The following is an 18,342-nucleotide window of genomic DNA, read 5'->3' as shown; positions in this document are numbered from 1 at the left end:
CAGGCAGCGAGTTCCAGGCCCTCACCACCCTCCGGGTAAAAAAAATCCCCCTCGAATTCCTTGTAAACCTCCTACCTCTTCCCCGAAATCAATGCCTCCTTTTTATGGATTCCTCAACCAATGGGAACAGGGCCTTCCTATCACTCTGTCTAGACCCCTCATTATTTTCTACACTTGAATTAAATCTCCCCTCAGCCTATCCAATCTTTCCCCAGACCTAAAACCCTCCAATCTCCAATCTCAGGAATCTCTCTAGTGCAATCACATCTGTCCTCCAGCACAGTGAGCAGAACTGCACACAGTATTCCAGCTGCGGCACACCCAAGGTTTTATCCAGTTTCAGCTTCACCTCCCTGCTCTTATATTCCATGCCTGGGCAAATAAAGGCAAGTATCCCACATACACCTTCCTGACCACCTTATCTACCTGTACTGCGACCTTTGGGGATCTGTGGACCTACAGTCCAATCTCTCTCTATTCCTCTACACTTCTCAGTATCCTAACATTTATTTTTTCTTGTTTTTCATTTTTAAAATTCATTCACGGGATGTGGGTTTCGCTGGCTGGGCCAGCATGTATTGCCTATCCCTAGTTGCCCTTGAGAAGGTGGTGGTGAGCTGCCTTCTTGAACTGCTGCAGTCCATGTGGTGTAGGTACACCCACAGTGCTGTTAGGAAGGGAGTTCCATGATTTTGACCCAGCAACACTGAAGGAACGGTGATATATTTCCAAGTCAGGATGGTGACTGACTTGGAGGGGAACGTCCAGGTGGTGGTGTTCCCATCTTTCTGCTACCCTTGACCTTCTAAATAGTAGTGGTTGTGGATTTGGGAGATGCTGTCTTAGGAGCCTTGGTGAATTCCTGCAGTGCATCTTGTAGATGGTACACACTGCTGCTACTGTGCATTGGTGGTGGAGGGTGTGAAAGTTTGTGGATCTGGTGCCAATCAAGTCGACTGCTTTGTCCTGGACGGTGTCAAGCTTCTTGAGTGTTGTGGGGGCTGCACTTGTCCAGGCAAGGGGAGAGTATTCCATCACACTCCTGACTTGTGCCTTGTAGACGGTGGACTGGCTTTGGGAGAGGTCAGAAGGTGAGTTACACGTCACAGGATTCCCAGCCTCTGACCTGCTCTTGTATCCACAGTATTTATATGGCTAGCCCAGTTCAGTTTCTGGTCAATGGTAGCCCCCAGGATGTTGATAGTGAGGGATTCAGTGATGGTAATGCCATTGAATGTCATGGGCTGATGGTTAGATTCTCTCTTGTTGGAGATGATCATTGCCTGAAACTTGTGTGGCGTGAATATTACTTGCCACTTATCAGTCCAAGCCTGGATATTGTTGGACACGGACTGCTTCAGTATCTGAGGAGTCGCAAATGGTGCTGAACATTATGCAATCATCAGCGAACATTCCCACCTCTGACCTTATGTTGGAAGGAAGGTCATTGATGAAGCAGCTGAAGATGGTTGGGCTGAGGACACTACCCTGAGGAACTCCTGCTGTGATGTTCTGGAGCTGAGATGACTGACTTTCAACAACCACAACCATCTTCCTTTGTGCTAGGTATGACTTCATCCAATGGAGAGTTTTCCCCCTGATTCCCATTGACTCCAGTTTTGCTAGGGGTCCTTGATGCCACATTCGGTCTAATGAGGCTTTGATGTCAAGGACAGTCACTCTCACCTCACCTTGGGAGTTCAGCTCTTTTGTTCGTGTTTGAACCAAGGCTGTAATGAGGTCAGGAGCTGAGTGACCCTGGCGGAACCCAAACCGGGCGTCAGTGAACAGGTTATTGCTAAGCAAGTGCTGCTTGATAGCACTGTTAATGACCCCTTCCATCACTTTATGATGATGGAGAATAGACTGATGGGGCAGTAATTGGCCGGGTTGGATTTGTCCTTTTTTGTGTACAGGACGTACCTGGGCAATTTTCCACATAGCCGGGTAGAAGTCAGTGTTGTAGCTGAACTGGAACAACTTTGTTAGGGGTGCGGCAATTTCTGGAGCACAAGTCTTCAGTACTATTGTCGGAATATTGTCAGGGCCCATAGCCTTTGCACTATCCAGTACCTTCAGCCATTTCTTGATATCACGTGGAGTGAATTGAGTTGGCGGAAGATTGGCATCTGTGATGTTAGGGTCTCCGGAGGAGGCTGAGATGGATCATCCACTTGGCACGTCTGGCTGAAGTTTGTAGCAAATGCTTCAGCCTTATCTTTTGCACTGATGTGCTGGGCTCTTCCATCATTGAGGAGGGGGATATTTGTGGAGCCTCTTCCTCCGGTGAGTTATTTAATTGCCACTGCCATTCACAACTGGATGTAGCAGGACTGCAGAGATTAGATCTGCTCCATTGGTTATGGGATCGCTTAACTCTGTCTATTGCTTGCTCCTTATGCTGTTGGGCATTAGCGCGGTGGTAGTGCCACACATCACGATGGATAGTATCGTCAATGTGAAGGCGGGACTTCGTCTCCACAATGCCTGTGCGGTGATCGCTCCTATTGATACTGTCATGGACAGATGCATCTGCGGCAGGCAGGTTGGTGAGGATGAGGCCAAGTTTGCTTTTCCCTCTTGTGGTTCTCTCACCATCTGTCGCAGACCCAGTCTAGCAGCTCTGTTCTTTAGGACTTGGCCAGCTGCTCAGTATTGGTGTTACCGAGCCACTCTTGGCGATGGACATTGAAGTCCCCACCCAGAGTACATTCTGTGACCTTGCCACCCCCAGTGCTTCCTCCAAGTGGTGTTCAACATGGAGGAACACTGATTCATCAGCTGAGGGAGGGAGTACTTGGTAATCAGTAGGAAATTTCCTTGCCCGTGTTTGACCTGATGCCCTTGTTACCCTTCCCCAAATGTATTATGCCACATTTCTCCAGATGAAATTACATTAGCTATGTATCTGCCCCCCATCAGTCCATTGATATCTTCCTGCAGTCTACAGCTTTCTTCCTCACTGTCAACCACAAACAATTTTTGTATCATCTGCAAACTTCTTAGTTATATGTCCTAGATGCATGTCCATATCATTGATATAGAGCACAAACAGCAAGGGACCCAGTACTGAGCCCTATGGAACCCGACTGGAAGCAGCCCTCTAGTTACAAAAACACCCTCCCTGCCACTGAGCCAATGTTGGATCCAACTTATCACTTTGCCTTGGATCCCATGGGTTTTTACTTTCATGACATCTGCCATATGGGACCTTATCAATGTTAAGATTAGGCTTTGGTTAAGAGGGTTAGGTTAAGTGGATTGGGTTAAGATGATTAGCATCATCCTTTGCTACATGCATTTGTATCTCGCCAGGAATGAAAGTCACCCACTAAAGCCACAAGTGAATTTGATTTCAAACCAGATAGATATTGCACATAACAGGTGTAAATTCAGTGCAACTTCTGACCATATCAGCAACCTAACTTAGAAAGTATGCTCACAGCTTTGGGAAGAGGAAACGTTACAATGATCATAATCCCCTGATACCTCCCTCTCCTTTCCCCAGGCTTTTTCATTGTGGACCAAAACCCACAGCCTAAAGCTGCCTGGGAGAGGAGCAGCATTTGCATTGGGACCGGACTTGTTCTCGGATCATCAACAGCAGTGACCCAAAAGGGCACAACCCTTCCCCATCCTGTACCCCTCCCAGTGCAGCCTGCACCTTGACCCAGCTTGCATCTGCATCCCCAATCCAGTCTTTGACAAGAACCACCCTCTATCAACCCAGCCTGTGCACCCATCGCCATGACTCAACCTCTAACTCGCCCATACCCAACCTGCGCCCAATCCATCCTAGTCGTCTCTGTCCTAAAACAACTCCTGACCCATCCTGTGCCACCACTTGCTCTGCATTTCCACCCACCTGGACCAGTGCCGACTTACCCCACCCCCCCCTCAATCCAGCCTCCATCCCTATCCACCCTACCAATCCACCCTGAAGAGTGCAGCCAGAGCCAAGTCCAGGGCCCATGGGTGGCTCAATTGCATGGGGGATGGAGGAGGATGAAGATTGCAAAAGCAGCAACTAAAGGGGGATCCTATAGTTAGGGGTACAGACGGGCATTTCTGCTCTCCCAATTTTGGCACAAGTTCCCAGATGTTAGTAAGGAGGACTTTGCTGGATTGACAGGGCTCGGGTTACCATTGTTGTTTCTGGTGCCTAGGTCAATGCTGGGTGGTCCATCCGGTTTCATTCCTTTTAGATGTTTTAGTGGTTTGATAAAACTGAGTGGTTTGCTAGGCCATTTTAGAGGGCATTTAAGAGTCAACCACATTGCTGTGGGTATGGAGTCACCAGGGCCAGATCAGGACAGCAGATTTCCTTCCCTTAAAGACATTAGTGAATCAGATGGGTATGACAATGGTTTCAAGGTCACCATTACTGAGACTAACTCTTAATTCCAGATTTATTAATTGAATTTAAATTTCACCAGTTGCCGTAGAGGGATTTGAACCCGTGGCCCTGAGTGTTAGCCTGGGCCTCTGGATTACTAGTGCAACAGCATTGTCACTATGCCACCACCTCCCCTTAGTTATACATTACAAGCATGTACCCCCTCACCCAATAACCACAGTTTCAGTCTGTTCCCATTTAGAGCTTGGGGTCTAAGAAACTGAAGGCACAGCCACCAATGGTGGTTCAATTAAAGTTGGGATGCTTAAGAGGCCAGAATTAGATGAGCACAGAGATTTCAGAGTGTTATGGGGTGGAGGAAATTACAGAGATAGGGAGGGGATGGAGAGATTTGAAGACAAGTATGAGAATTTTAAAATCGAGATGTTGCTTGACTGGGAGCCAATGAAGATCAGTGAGCACAGGGGTGATAGGGGAATGAGACTTGATGTGAGTTTACACACAGGCAGCAGAGTTTTGGATGATCTCAAATTCACAGAGAATATGGGAGAGCAGCCAGTAGTGCGTTGGAATAGTTGAATCTAGAAGTAACAAAGGAACAAACGAGGGTTGTGGCAGCAGATGAGCTGAGCCAGGGCAAATCTGTGATGTTATGGAGGTGGGAAGAGGTGGTATTAGTGATGGAAGGAGGAGAAGGGAGTGCAAACGCAAGGCAGAGGAACGTTGCAAATTGTGTTACCACACAGTCCTAACAACAAGTATAGGGGTGGGTTCCTGGCTATCAGGTTTAAATATAGAAACAAAAACAGAAAATTCTGGAAAAACTCAGCAGGTCTGGCAGTATCTGTGGAGAGAGAAAAACAAAGTTAACATTTCGAGTCCATATGATTCTTCTTCAGATTTCCAGCATTCACAGTATTTTGCTTTTATCTTAGGTTTAAATATAGAATGCGTTCCAACTCCACAACCAGTATCATGAGCCTGGGGAAACGGATCAAAACTGCCCAGGATTTACAAAACAAAAACAGAAACAGAAATACCTGGAAAAACTCAGCAGGTCTGGCAGCATCGGCGGAGAAGAACACAGTTGACATTTCGAGTCCTCATGACCCTTCAACAGAACTAAGTAAGAATAGGAAAGGGGTGAAATATAAGCTGGTTTTAGCGGGGGGGAGGGGTTTGGGACAAGCAGCCAGTAATAGGTGGAGATAACCAAAAGATGTCACAGACAAAAGGACAAAGAGGTGTTGAAGGTGGTGCTATTATCTAAAGGAATGTGCTAATTAAGAGTAGAAAGCAGGACAGACAAGGTACAGATAGCTCTAGTGGGGGTGGGGTGAAGGAATACTAAAAGGGTTAAAAGGTAGAGATAAACAATGGGTGGAAATACATTTAAAAATAATGGAAATAGGTGGGAAAAGAAAAATCTATATAAATTATTGGAAAAAACAAAAAGGAGGGGGAAGAAACGGAAAGGGAGTGGGGATGGAGGAGAGAGTTCAAGATCTAAAATTGTTGAACTCAATATTCAGTCTGGAAGGCTGGAAAGTGCCTAGTCGGAAGATGAGGTGCTGTTTCTCCAGTTTGCGTTGAGCTTCACTGGAACAATGCAGCAAGCCAAGGACAGACATGTGGGCATGAGAGCAGGGTGGAGTGTTGAAATGGCAAGCGACAGGGAGGTCTGGGTAATTCTTGTGGACAGACCGAAGGTGTTCTGCAAAGCGGTAACCCAGTTTGCGTTTGGTCTCTCCAATGTAGAGGAAACCGCAATGGGAGCAATGAATGCAGTAGACTAAGTTGAGGGAAGTGCAAGTGAAATGCTGCTTCACTTGAAAGGAGTGTTTGGGCCCTTGGACGGTGAGGAGAGAGGAAGTGAAGGGGCAGGTGTTGCATCTTCTGCGTGGGCATGGGAAGGTGCCGTGGGAGGGGGTTGAGGAGTAGGGGGTGATGGAGGAGTGGACCAGGGTGTCCCGGAGAGAACGATCCCTACGGAATGCCGCTGGGGGGGTGAAGGGAAGATGTGTTTGGTGGTGGCATCATGCTGGAGTTGGCGGAAATGGTGGAGGATGATCCTTTGAATGCGGAGGCTGGTGGGGTGATAAGTGAGGACAAGGGGGACCCTATAGTGTTTCTGGGAGGGAGGAGAAGGCGTGAGGGCGGATGCGCAGGAGATGGGCCGGACACGGTTGAGGGCCCTGTCAACCACCGTGGGTGGAAAACCTCAGGTAAGGAAGAAGGAGGACATGTCAGAGGAACTGTTTTTGAAGTTAGCATCATCAGAACAGATGCGACGGAGGTGAAGGAACTGAGAGAATGGGATGGAGTCCTTACAGGAAGCGGGGTGTGAGGAGCTGTAGTCGAGGTAGCTGTGGGAGTCGGTAGGCTTGTAATGGATATTGGTGGACAGTCTATCACCAGAAATTGAGACAGAGAGGTCAAGGAAGGGAAGGGAAGTGTCAGAGATGGACCATGTGAAAATGATGGAGGGGTGGAGATTGGAAGCAAACTTAATAAATTTTTCCAGGTCCCGACGAGAGCATGAAGCAGCACCGAAGTAATCATTGATGTACCGGAGAAAGAGTTGTGGGAGGGGGCCAGAGTAGGACTGGAACAAGGAATGTTCTACATATCCCATAAAGAGACAAGCATATCTGGGGCCCATGCGGGTACCCATAGCTACACCTTTTATTTGGAGCAAGTGAGAGGAGTTTAAGGAGAAATTGTTCAGTGTGAGAACAAGTTCAGCCAGACGGAGGAGAATAGTGGTGGATGGGGATTGTTCAGGCCTCTGTTCGAGGAAGAAGCGGAGAGCCACCAGACCATCCTTGTGGGGGATGGAGGTGCAGAGGGATTGGACATCCATGGTGAAGAGGAGGCCTGTTCCTGCCCCACGGAACTCATTTCTCACTATCTTGACTCCCTTCTGTCTCCCCTTGTCCCGTCCCTTCCCACCTACATCCGTGATTCCTCTGACACCTTACGTCACATCAACAATTTCCAATTCCCTGGCTCCAACTGCCTCCTCCGCAGACTGGGTGACCTCTTTGCAGAACACCTTCGGTCTGTCCGCAAGCATTACCCAGACCTCCCTGTCCCTTGCCATTTCAACACTCCACCCTGCTCTCATGCCCACATGTCTGTCCTTGGCTTGCTGCATTTTTCCAGTGAAGCTCAACGCAAACTGGAGGAACAGCATCTCATCTTCCGACTAGGCACTTCACAGCCTTTCGGACTGAATATTGAGTTCAACAATTTTAGATCTTGGAGTCTCTCCTCCATCCCCACCCCCTTTCCGTTTCTTCCCCCTCCTTTTTGTTTTTCCCAATAATTTATATAGATTTTTCTTTTCCCACCTATTTCCATTATTTTTAAATGTATTTCCACCCATTGTTTATCTCTACCTTTTAGCCCTTTTAGTATTCCTTCACCCCACCTCCACTAGAGCTATCTGTACCTTGTCTGTCCTGCTTTCTACTCTTAATTAGCACATTCCTTTAGATAATATCACCACCTTCAACACCTCCTTGTCCTTTTGTCTGTGACATCTTTTGGTTATCTCCACCTATTACTGGCTGCTTGTCCCCCCCCGCCCCCCACCAACAACCCCACTTAAACCAGCTTATATTTCAGTCCTTTCCTATTTTTACTTAGTTCTGTTGAAGGGTCATGAGGACTCGAAATGTCAACTGTGCTCTTCTCTGCCGATGCTGCCAGACCTGCTGAGTTTTTCCAGGTATTTCTGTTTCTGTTTTTGTTTTGGATTTCCAGCATCCGCAGTTTTATGCTTTTATGCCCAGGATTTACTGCAGGTCTTCTTCAAATTGAGAGTTGTACTGAGTTTGAGTGAGAAGTTGAAAACTTTACACTGGTGCACAAGAGAAGGCTCTTCTCTGGTTGTGACGTAAGATTTATCGTTAGAGTAGAGCAAGCTTTCCCTTGTATCTCACCAAGCTAAACCTGTTCTGGTACTCTGAACACTTTGTGTTGTGTTGAGTGGTTTAATTGTTCTATATTTGATTGGTTAGTCTTGTTCACTGATCCTTGTACCTATTCTTGATGGTTTAAACCTGTAGGTGGAGCTGGACAGTTAAGTACTGACACCAGATTGGGAATGTTCTGGAAAGGATCTGGGATCTAGCAAAGACTGTGTGTGTTAGAAATCTTGTAAGTTCTGAGATGTTCTAAAGTTCTGTAACTAAACGGTTTGGATTTAGAACTAGAGTCATCTTTGCATTGCTCTAAGAAAAATTATGTATGCAGCAACCCGGTGAAAACATAAGTTGCACTGGTGTCCAGTGTATAATCATCGACAATCTGTCAGCACAAATTCACAAAAGAAAATGATAACAATGGGAAAGATTTTTTGGGGTGCAGCAGGTAGATTTTTGTGCAGAGAGAACAGCAAACTGACACCCTGCAAACACACCAAAAATACATTCCAAACAATATTGTAAGAACAAAGGCATTTTTAATTACTGACAGCATACTTTTGCCTCTCTTTGTATCCTACTGCAGTCAGGTGTGAGCCACATGCAACCTACCAATATATGGTATGTTGTTCATATGGGGTTATCGCAGGGTTATTGCAGGGTCATCATAGGGTTATCGCAGGGTTATCACACGGTCATCATAGTGTTATCGTAGGGTTATCACAGGGTCATTAAAGCTGTAAATATGCAATGTTGCACATTGGAAAATGCTGGGAATGAGGTCAATTCAAGAAAAGCTTCTTATGGTGAATTATAATTCACCTACAATCGATGTAGGGGGGAGATGGAAGGTGTTAAAATTTAAACATTGTGCAAATCTATTGTGTACATGCCTGTTGACATTTTAACAGTAGCAGTTGTGAGGTGGGGCTCGAAAGGAACGACACCTCATTATAATATTTAAATCCAACTCCCAGTGTATTTGGATTTAAATTCAATGCTGCCTGGGATTCACTGGGTTTGGGAAATCTGTCAGTGAAATGGAGATGGTGGATCCAGCAGGTTAGTGTATTATATATTCTAGCAATGCTTGTGTGGTAGGGGAAACAGTGCACCTTCACCCGCCTGTCATAAAATTCTGCTGCTGCAATCAGCCAAACCCTCCCAAATCCATGATCCCAAGCCTTCTGCCCCCAATCGCTCCCCTTGCCCCCATATTACCTGACAATTTCTCCCAGTGTCCCCTCTATCACTTGCCCATCACCCCCAATTTCCCCCAGTGCCTCCATCACCACCAATCTCTCCCACTCCTCTCATTGCCTGACATTCTCTCCCACTTCCCCCTCCCTCGTGATTGCCACTCTAACTACCCCCTCCCCCGTGATCTTGCCAGTTTCTGAGGACTATCCCCCAGGGTTTTTTAATGTTGCACAAGAACCAGGCTTCCTATTTCCTTGCAATAGCCATCAGGAGTCTTGGGACCCTTGTTTCTGTAATGAAGGCCCACCATGCCAGTGGAATTGTATCAACTGCCACAGACAGAACAGCAAATTGAATAAAGTCACAAACCTTCATAGATGCTGATGATATGGGGGTGATTTAGAGATGACATGATCTCAATCTCTCGTCTGATGTGTATCATGTCCTGCTCATTCTTAATTCGATCTTTCCGGATTGATTTTATTGCAACCTGTTAAACAAAAAATGGCAGACTAACGTTAATGGCACAGAATCACAGAATCTCACAGTGCAGAAGAGGCCCTTTGGCCCATCGAGTCTGCACCAACACATGAGAAACACCTGACCTACCTACCTAATCCCATTTACCAGCACTTGGCCCATAGCCTTGAATGTTATGATGGCCAAGTGCTCATCCAGGTACTTTTTAAACGATGTGAGGCAACCCACCTCCATCACCCTCCCAGGCAGTGCATTCCAGACCGGCACGATCCTCACATCCCCCCTAAACCTCCTGCCTCTCACCTTGAACTTATGTCCCCTTGTGACTGACCCTTCAACTAAGGGGAATAGCTGCTCCCTATCCACCCTGTCCATGCCCCTCATAATCTTGTACACCTCGATCAAGTCGCCCCTCAGTCTTCTCTGCTCCAATGAAAACAACCCAAGTCTGTCCAACCTTTCTTTATAACTAAAATGTTTTATCCCAGGCAACATCCTGGTGAATATCCTCTGCACCCCCTCCAGTGCAATCACATCCTTCCTATAATGTGGCAACCAGAACTGCACACAGTAATCCAGCTGTGGCCTCACCAAGGTTCTGTACAACTTCAACATGACTTCCCTACTTTTGTAATCTATGCCTCGATTGATAAAGGCAGGTGTCAAAAAATGCCTTTTTCACCATCCCACTAACATGCCCCACCGCTTTCAGAGATCTATGGACACACACACCAAGGTCCCTTTGTTCCTCAGAACTTCCTAGTGCCATGCCATTCATTGAATACTTCCTTGTCAAATTACTCCTTCTAAAGTGTATAACCACACACTTTTCAGGGTTAAATTCCATCTGCCACTTATCTGCTCATTTGACCATCCCATCTATATCTTCCTGTAGCCCAAGACACTCAACCTCACTGTTAACCACCCGGCCAATCTTTGTGTCACCCGTAAGCTTACTAATCCTACCCCCCACATAGTCATCTATGTCGTTTATATAAATGACAAATAATAGGGGACCCAGCACAGATCCCTGTGGTATGCCACTGGACACTAGCTTCCAGTCACTAAAGCATCCCTCTGTCATCACCCTCTGTCTCCTACAACTAAGCCAATTTTGAATCCACCTTATCAAATTACCCTGTATCCCATGTGAATTTGCCTTCTTTATAAGTCTCCCATGTGTGACCTTGTCAAAGGTTTTGCTGAAATCCATATAAACTACATCAACTGCACTACCCTAATCCACACACCTGGTCATCTCCTCAAAAAATTCAATCAAATTTGTTAGGCATGACCTCCCTCTGACAATGCTATCCTGACTATCCCTGATCAAACCTTACCTCTCCAAGTGGAGATAGATTCTCTCCTTCAGAATTTTCTCCAATAGTTTCCCTACCACTGATGTAAGACTCACTGGCCTGTAGTTCCCTGGCTTATCTCTACAACCCTTCTTAAATAGCGGAACCACATTGGCTGTTCTCCAGTCCTCTGGCACCTCCCCCGTGGCCTGAGAGGAAATAAAAATTTGGTTCAGAGCCCCTGCGATCTCCTCCCTTGCCTCCCTCAGCAGTCTGGGACAAAAATCATCCGGACCTGGAGATTTGTCAACTTTTAAGCCTGCCAACACCTCCAATACCCTGTCACTCCCTATATCAATTTGCTTAAGAACCTCACAGACTCTCTCCCTGAGTTCGATACCTTCATCCTCATTCTCTTGGATGAAGACGGATGTGAAGTATTCGTTCAACACTCTAGTGATGTCATCTGGCTCCACCCATAGATTGCACCCATGGTCCCTTATGGGCCCTACTTTTTCTCTGGTTATCCTCTTCCCATTGATATACTAATAGAATATCTTGGGATTTTCCCTACTTTTACCAGCCAGAGATTTCTCATATCCACTCTTTGCTTTCGTAATTGCTTTCTTAAGCTCCACCCTGCACTTTCTGTACTCCACTAATGCCTCCACTGATTTGCTTCCCTTGTACCTGCTAAAAGCCTCTCTTTTCCTTCTCATCGTAACCTGAATATCTCTGGTCATCCATGGTTCTCTGGGCTTGTTACTCCTTCCTAGCACCCGAGAGACATACTAACATAACAGCATACTAATGTTAACGTCATAGAAACGTAACGCACCATATCAACAAGTATCGAAGATGAAAGTAATATACAAAACCCCATTCACTGAAATACACAAAACCCCACTCACTGAAATATACAAAACCCCCTCACTGGAATACACAAAACTCAGAGCACTAAAATATACAAAAGTCCCCTCTCTGAAATATGAAAATCACCTCACCAATGAAAAAAAAGCCCCATCACTAAAATATACAAAACCTCCTCACCGAAATATACAAAACCCCTCACTAAAATATGCAAAAACCCCCTCACTGAAATATATATAGGCGACTCACTGAAATATACAAAACCGCCTCACTGAAATATACAAAAACCCCTCACTGAAGTATATATAGGCCACTCACTGAAATATACAAAACCTCCTCACTGAAATATACAAAACCCCCCTTACTGAAAAATAACCCCACCCTCACTGAAATGTACAAAACCCCTTCACTGAAATGTACAAAAGCCCTTCACTGAAATGTACAAAATGCCTTCACTGAAATGTACAAAACCCCCTCACTGAAATGTACAAAACCCCTCCTGAAATGTACAAAACTCACATCACAGAAATGTACAAAACCCCTCCTGAAATATACAAAACTCACCTCAATGAAATGTACAAAACCTCCACACTGAAATATCCAAAACCCCCCTTACGGAAAAATAACCCCACCCTCAATGAAATGTACAAAGCTCACCTCAATGAAATGTACAAAACCAACTAAATGAAATGCACAAAACCCCCTCACTGAAATGTACAAAACCCACTCAATGAAATGTATAAAACTCAACTCAATGAAATGTACAAAACTCACCTCAATGAAATGTACAAAACCCACTCAATGAAATGTACAAAATTCACTCAGTGAAATATACAAATCCCACTGAATGAAATGTACAAATCTCACTCAATGAAATGTCCACAACTCTCACAATGAAATGTACAAAACTTACCTCAATGAAATGTACAAAAACCACTGAGTAAAATGTACAAAAAACACTCAAGGAAATGTACAAAACTGACTCAATGAAATGTACAATACCCACTCAATGAAATGTACAAAGTTCACCTCAATGAAATGTACAAAACCCACTCAATGAAATGTACAAAAGCCACTGAATGAAATCTACAAAATCTACTCAGTGAAATATACAAAACCCACACGATGAATTCTACAAAACTCAGTCAATGAAATTTACAAAACTCACCTCAATGAAATGTACAAAACCCCTCACTGAAATATACAAAACCCCCATTACTGAAAAATAACCCCACCCTCAATGAAATGTACAAAGCTCACCTCAATGAAATGTACAAAACCCTCTTAATGAAACGTACAAAACACACTCCATGAAATATACAAAACTCACTCAATGAAATGTAGAAAACCCACTCAATGAGATGAACATAACCAACTCAATGAAATGTACAAAAAACAACTCATGAAGCGTACAAAACCCACTCAATAAAATGTACAAAACCCACTCAATGAAATGTACAAAACCCTCTTAATAAAATGTACAAAACACACTCAATGAAATATACAAAACTCACTGAATGAAATGTACAAATCTCACTCAGTGAAACGTACACAACTCTCGCAATGAAATGTACAAAATTTACCTCAACGAAATGTACAAAAACCACTGAGTAAAATGTACAAAAAACACTCAAGCAAATGTACAAAACTGACTCAATGAAATGTACAATACCCACTCAAAGAAATGTACAAAGCCCACTCAATGAAACCCTCTCACTGAAATGTACAAACCCCACGCTCAATGAAATCTACAAAATCTACTCAACGAAATGTATAAAACTCACCTCAATGAAATGTACAAAACCCACTCAATGTAATGTACAAAACCCTCTTAATGAAATATACAAAACTCACTCAATGAAATGTAGAAAACCCACTCAATGAGATGAACATAACCAACTCAATGAAATGTACAAAAAACAACTCATGAAACGTACAAAACCCACTCAATGAAATCTACAAAACTCAGTCACTGAAATGCACAAAACCCCCTGACTGAAATGTAAAAATCCAACTCAATGAAATGTACAAAACCCCCTCAGTGAAATGAACAAAACCGCCTCACTGAAATGTACAAAACTCACCTCAATGAAATGTACAAAACCCACTCAATGAAATTTACAAACTCACCTCAATGAAATGTACAAAACTCTCCTCAATGAAATGTACAAAACCCACTCAATGAAATTTACAAACTCACCTCCATGAAATGTACGAAACTCTCCTCAATGAAATGTACAAAAACCCCTCAATCAAATCTACAAAGCCCACTCAATGAAATGTACAAAACTCACTCAATGAAATGTACAAAACTCCCTCACTAAAATGGATAAAACCCCTCACTGAAATATACAAAACCCCCGATCCTGAATAATAGCCCCACCCTCAATGAAATATACAAAGCTCACCTCAATGAAATGTACAAAATCCACTCAGTGAAATGTACAAAACCCAGTGAATAAAATGTAGAAAAACCACTCAGTGAAATGTACAAAACCCACTCAATGAAATGTACAAAACTCAACCAATGAAATGTACAAAACCCACCCAATAAAATATACAAAACCTACTCAATGAAATGTACAAAACCCACTCAATGAAATTTACAAAATCCACTCAATGAAATGTACAAAACGCTCTCACTGAAATGTACAAACCTCACCTCAATGAAATGTAAAAAACCACCTCATTGAAATATACAAAACCCCCCTTAATGAAAAATAACCCCACCCCCAATGAAATGTACAAAGCTTACCTCCATGAAATGTACAAAACTGACTCAATGAAATGTACAAAAACCCCTCAATCAAATCTACAAAACCCACTCAATTAATTGTACAAAACTCACTCAATGAAATGTACAAAACACCTCACTAAAATGGATAAAACCCCTCACTGAAATATACAAAATCCCCCATCCTGAATAATAGCCCCACCCTCAATGAAATATACAAAGCTCACCTCAATGAAATGTACAAAATCCACTCAGTGAAATGTACAAAACCCACTGAATAAAATGTAGAAAAAACACTCTAGGAAATGTACAAAACCCACTCAATAAAATGTACAAAACTCACCCACTGAAATGTACAAAACGCACCCAATAAAATATACAAAACCTACTCAGTGAAATTTACAAAACCCACTCAATGAAATGTACAAAATCCACTCAGTGAAATCTACAAATCGAACTGAATGAAACGTATGAGTCTCACTCAATCAAAAGTACACAACTCAGGCAATGAAATATACAAAACCCACTCAATGAAATGTACAAAAACCACTGAATAAAATGTACAAAACCCACTGAATAAAATGTACAAAACCCACTCAATGAAATGTACAAAACCCTCTTAAAGAAATGTACAAAACACACTCAATGAAATATAGAAAACTCACTGAATGAAATGTACAAATCTCACACAATGAAACGTACACAACTCTCTCAATGAAATGTACAAAACTTACCTCAATGAAATGTACAAAAACCACTGAGTAAAATGTACAAAAAACACTCAAGCAAATGTACAAAACTGACTCAATGAAATGTACAATACGCACTCAAAGAAATGTACAAAACCCACTCAATGAAATGTACAAAAGCCACTGAATGAAATCTACAAAATCTACTCAATGAAATGTACAAAACCCACACGACGAATTCTACAAAACTCAGTCAATGAAATGTACAAAACTCACCTCAATAAAATGTACAAAACCTCCTCACTGAAATATCCAAAACCTCCCTTACTGAAAAATAACCCCACCCTCAATGAAATGTACAAAACCCACTCAATGAAATATACAAAACCCTCTTAATGAAATGTACAAAACACACTCAATGAAATATACAAAACTCACTCAATGAAATGTAGAAAACCCACTCAATGAGATGAACATAACCAACTCAATGAAATGTACAAAAAAAACTTATGAAACGTACAAAACCCACTCAATGAAATCTACAAAACTCAGTCACTGAAATGCACAAAACCCCCTGACTGAAATGTAAAATACCAACTCAATGAAATGTACAAAACCCCCTCAGTGAAATGAACAAAACCGCCTCACTGAAATGTACAAAACTCTCCTCAATGAAATGTAGCAAAAACCCCTCAATCAAATCTACAAAACCCACTCAATGAAATTTACAAACTCACCTCAATGAAATGTACAAAACTCTCCTCAATGAAATGTACAAAAACCCCTCAATCAAATCTACAAAACCCACTCAATGAAATGTACAAAACTCACTCAATGAAATGTACAAAACTCCCTCACTAAAATGGATAAAACCCCTCACTGAAATATACAAAACCCCCGATCCTGAATAATAGCCCCACCCTCAATGAAATATACAAAGCTCACCTCAATGAAATGTATAAAAACCACTGAATAAAATGTACAAAAACCAATCAAGGAAATGTACAAAACTGACTCAATGAAATGTACAAAACCCACCCAATAAAATATACAAAACCTACTCAATGAAATGTACAAAACCCACTCAATGAAATTTACAAAATCCACTCAATGAAATTTACAAAATCCACTCACTGAAATGTACAAACCTCACCTCAATGAAATGTAAAAAACCACCTCACTGAAATATACAAAACCCCACTTAATGAAAAATAACCCCAACCCCAATGAAATGTACAAAGCTCACCTCCATGAAATGTACAAAACTGACTCAAGGAAATGTACAAAACAGACTCAATGAATTTTACAAAACCCCCTCAATCAAATCTACAAAACCCACTCAATGAAATGTACAAAACTCACTCAATGAAATGTACAAAACCCCCTCACTAAAATCGATAAAACCCCTCACTGAAATATACAACACCCCCCATCCTGAATAATAGCCCCACCCTCAATGAAATATACAAAGCTCACCTCAATGAAATGTACAAAATCCACTCAGTGAAATGTACAAAACCCAATGAATAAAATGTAGAAAAAGCACTCTAGGAAATGTACAAAACCCACCCAATAAAATATACAAAACCTACTCAATGAAATGTACAAAACCCACTCAATGAAATTTACAAAATCCACTCAATGAAATGTACAAAACCCTCTCAGTGGAATGTACAAACCTCATCTCAATGAAATGTAAAAAACCACCTCACTGAAATATACAAAACCCCCTTTAATGAAAAATAACCCCACTGCCCCAATGAAATGTACAAAGCTCATCTCCATTAAATGTACAAAACTGACTCAATGAAGGTACAAAACAGATTCAATGAAATGTACAAAAACCCCTCAATCAAATCTACAAAACCCACTCAATGAAATGTACAAAACTCACTCAATGAAATGTACAAAACCCCCTCACTAAAATGGATAAAACCCCTCACTGAAATATACAAAACCCCCCATCCTGAATAATAGCCCCACCCTCAATGAAATATACAAAGCTCACCTCAATGAAATTTACAAAACCCACTGAATAAAATGTAGAAAAACCACTCTAGGAAATGTACAAAACCCACTCAATAAAATGTACAAAACTCACCCACTGAAATGTACAAAACCCACCCAATAAAATATACAAAACCTACTCAATGAAATGTACAAAACCCACTAAAGGAAATGTACAGAACTTACCTCAATGAAATGTACAATAACCACTGAATAAAATGTACAAAACCCACTGAATAAAATGTACAAAACCCCTCAATGAAATGTACAAAACCCTCGTAATGAAATGTACAAAACACACTCAATGAAATATACAAAACTCGCTGAATGAAATGTACAAATCTCCCTCAAAGAAACGTACACAACTCTCGCAATGAAATGTACAAAACTTACCTCAATGAAATGTACAAAAACCACTGAGTAAAATGTACAAAAAACACTCAAGCAAATGTACAAAACTGACTCAATGAAATGTACAATACGCACTCAAAGAAATGTACAAAGCCCACTCAATGAAATGTATAAAACCCACTCACTGAAATGTACAAACCCCACCCTCAATGAAATGTACAAAGTTCACCTCAATGAAATGTACAAAACCCACTCAATGAAATGAACAAAAGCCACTGAATGAAATCTACAAAATCTACTCAATGAAATGTACAAAACCCACACAACGAATTCTACAAAACTCAGTCAATGAAATGTACAAAACTCACCTCAATGAAATGTACAAATCCTCCTCAATGAAATATCCAAAATCCCAATTACTGAAAAA

At 42.4% G+C, this 18,342-nt stretch overlaps 1 protein-coding gene across 2 annotated transcripts in view; it reads right to left on the bottom strand.

The window, feature by feature from the left end:
• Positions 1-18,342, bottom strand: part of LOC144687082 (NUAK family SNF1-like kinase 1) — a 149,064-nt gene that overhangs the window by 66,506 nt on the left and 64,216 nt on the right. For both annotated transcript variants that reach the window (XM_078552844.1, XM_078552843.1), the window contains exon 2: positions 9,856-9,976. In XM_078552844.1, the coding sequence (XP_078408970.1) occupies positions 9,856-9,976 (121 nt within the window). The remainder of the gene's footprint in view (positions 1-9,855; positions 9,977-18,342) is intronic.

The sequence above is a fragment of the Cetorhinus maximus genome, chromosome 12 (assembly GCF_964194155.1).
Source record: "Cetorhinus maximus chromosome 12, sCetMax3.hap1.1, whole genome shotgun sequence".
In the NCBI taxonomy this organism is placed as follows: domain Eukaryota; kingdom Metazoa; phylum Chordata; class Chondrichthyes; order Lamniformes; family Cetorhinidae; genus Cetorhinus; species Cetorhinus maximus.
Note: the sequence above shows the minus strand (reverse complement) of the source record. Positions and strands in the feature narration are given on the sequence as shown.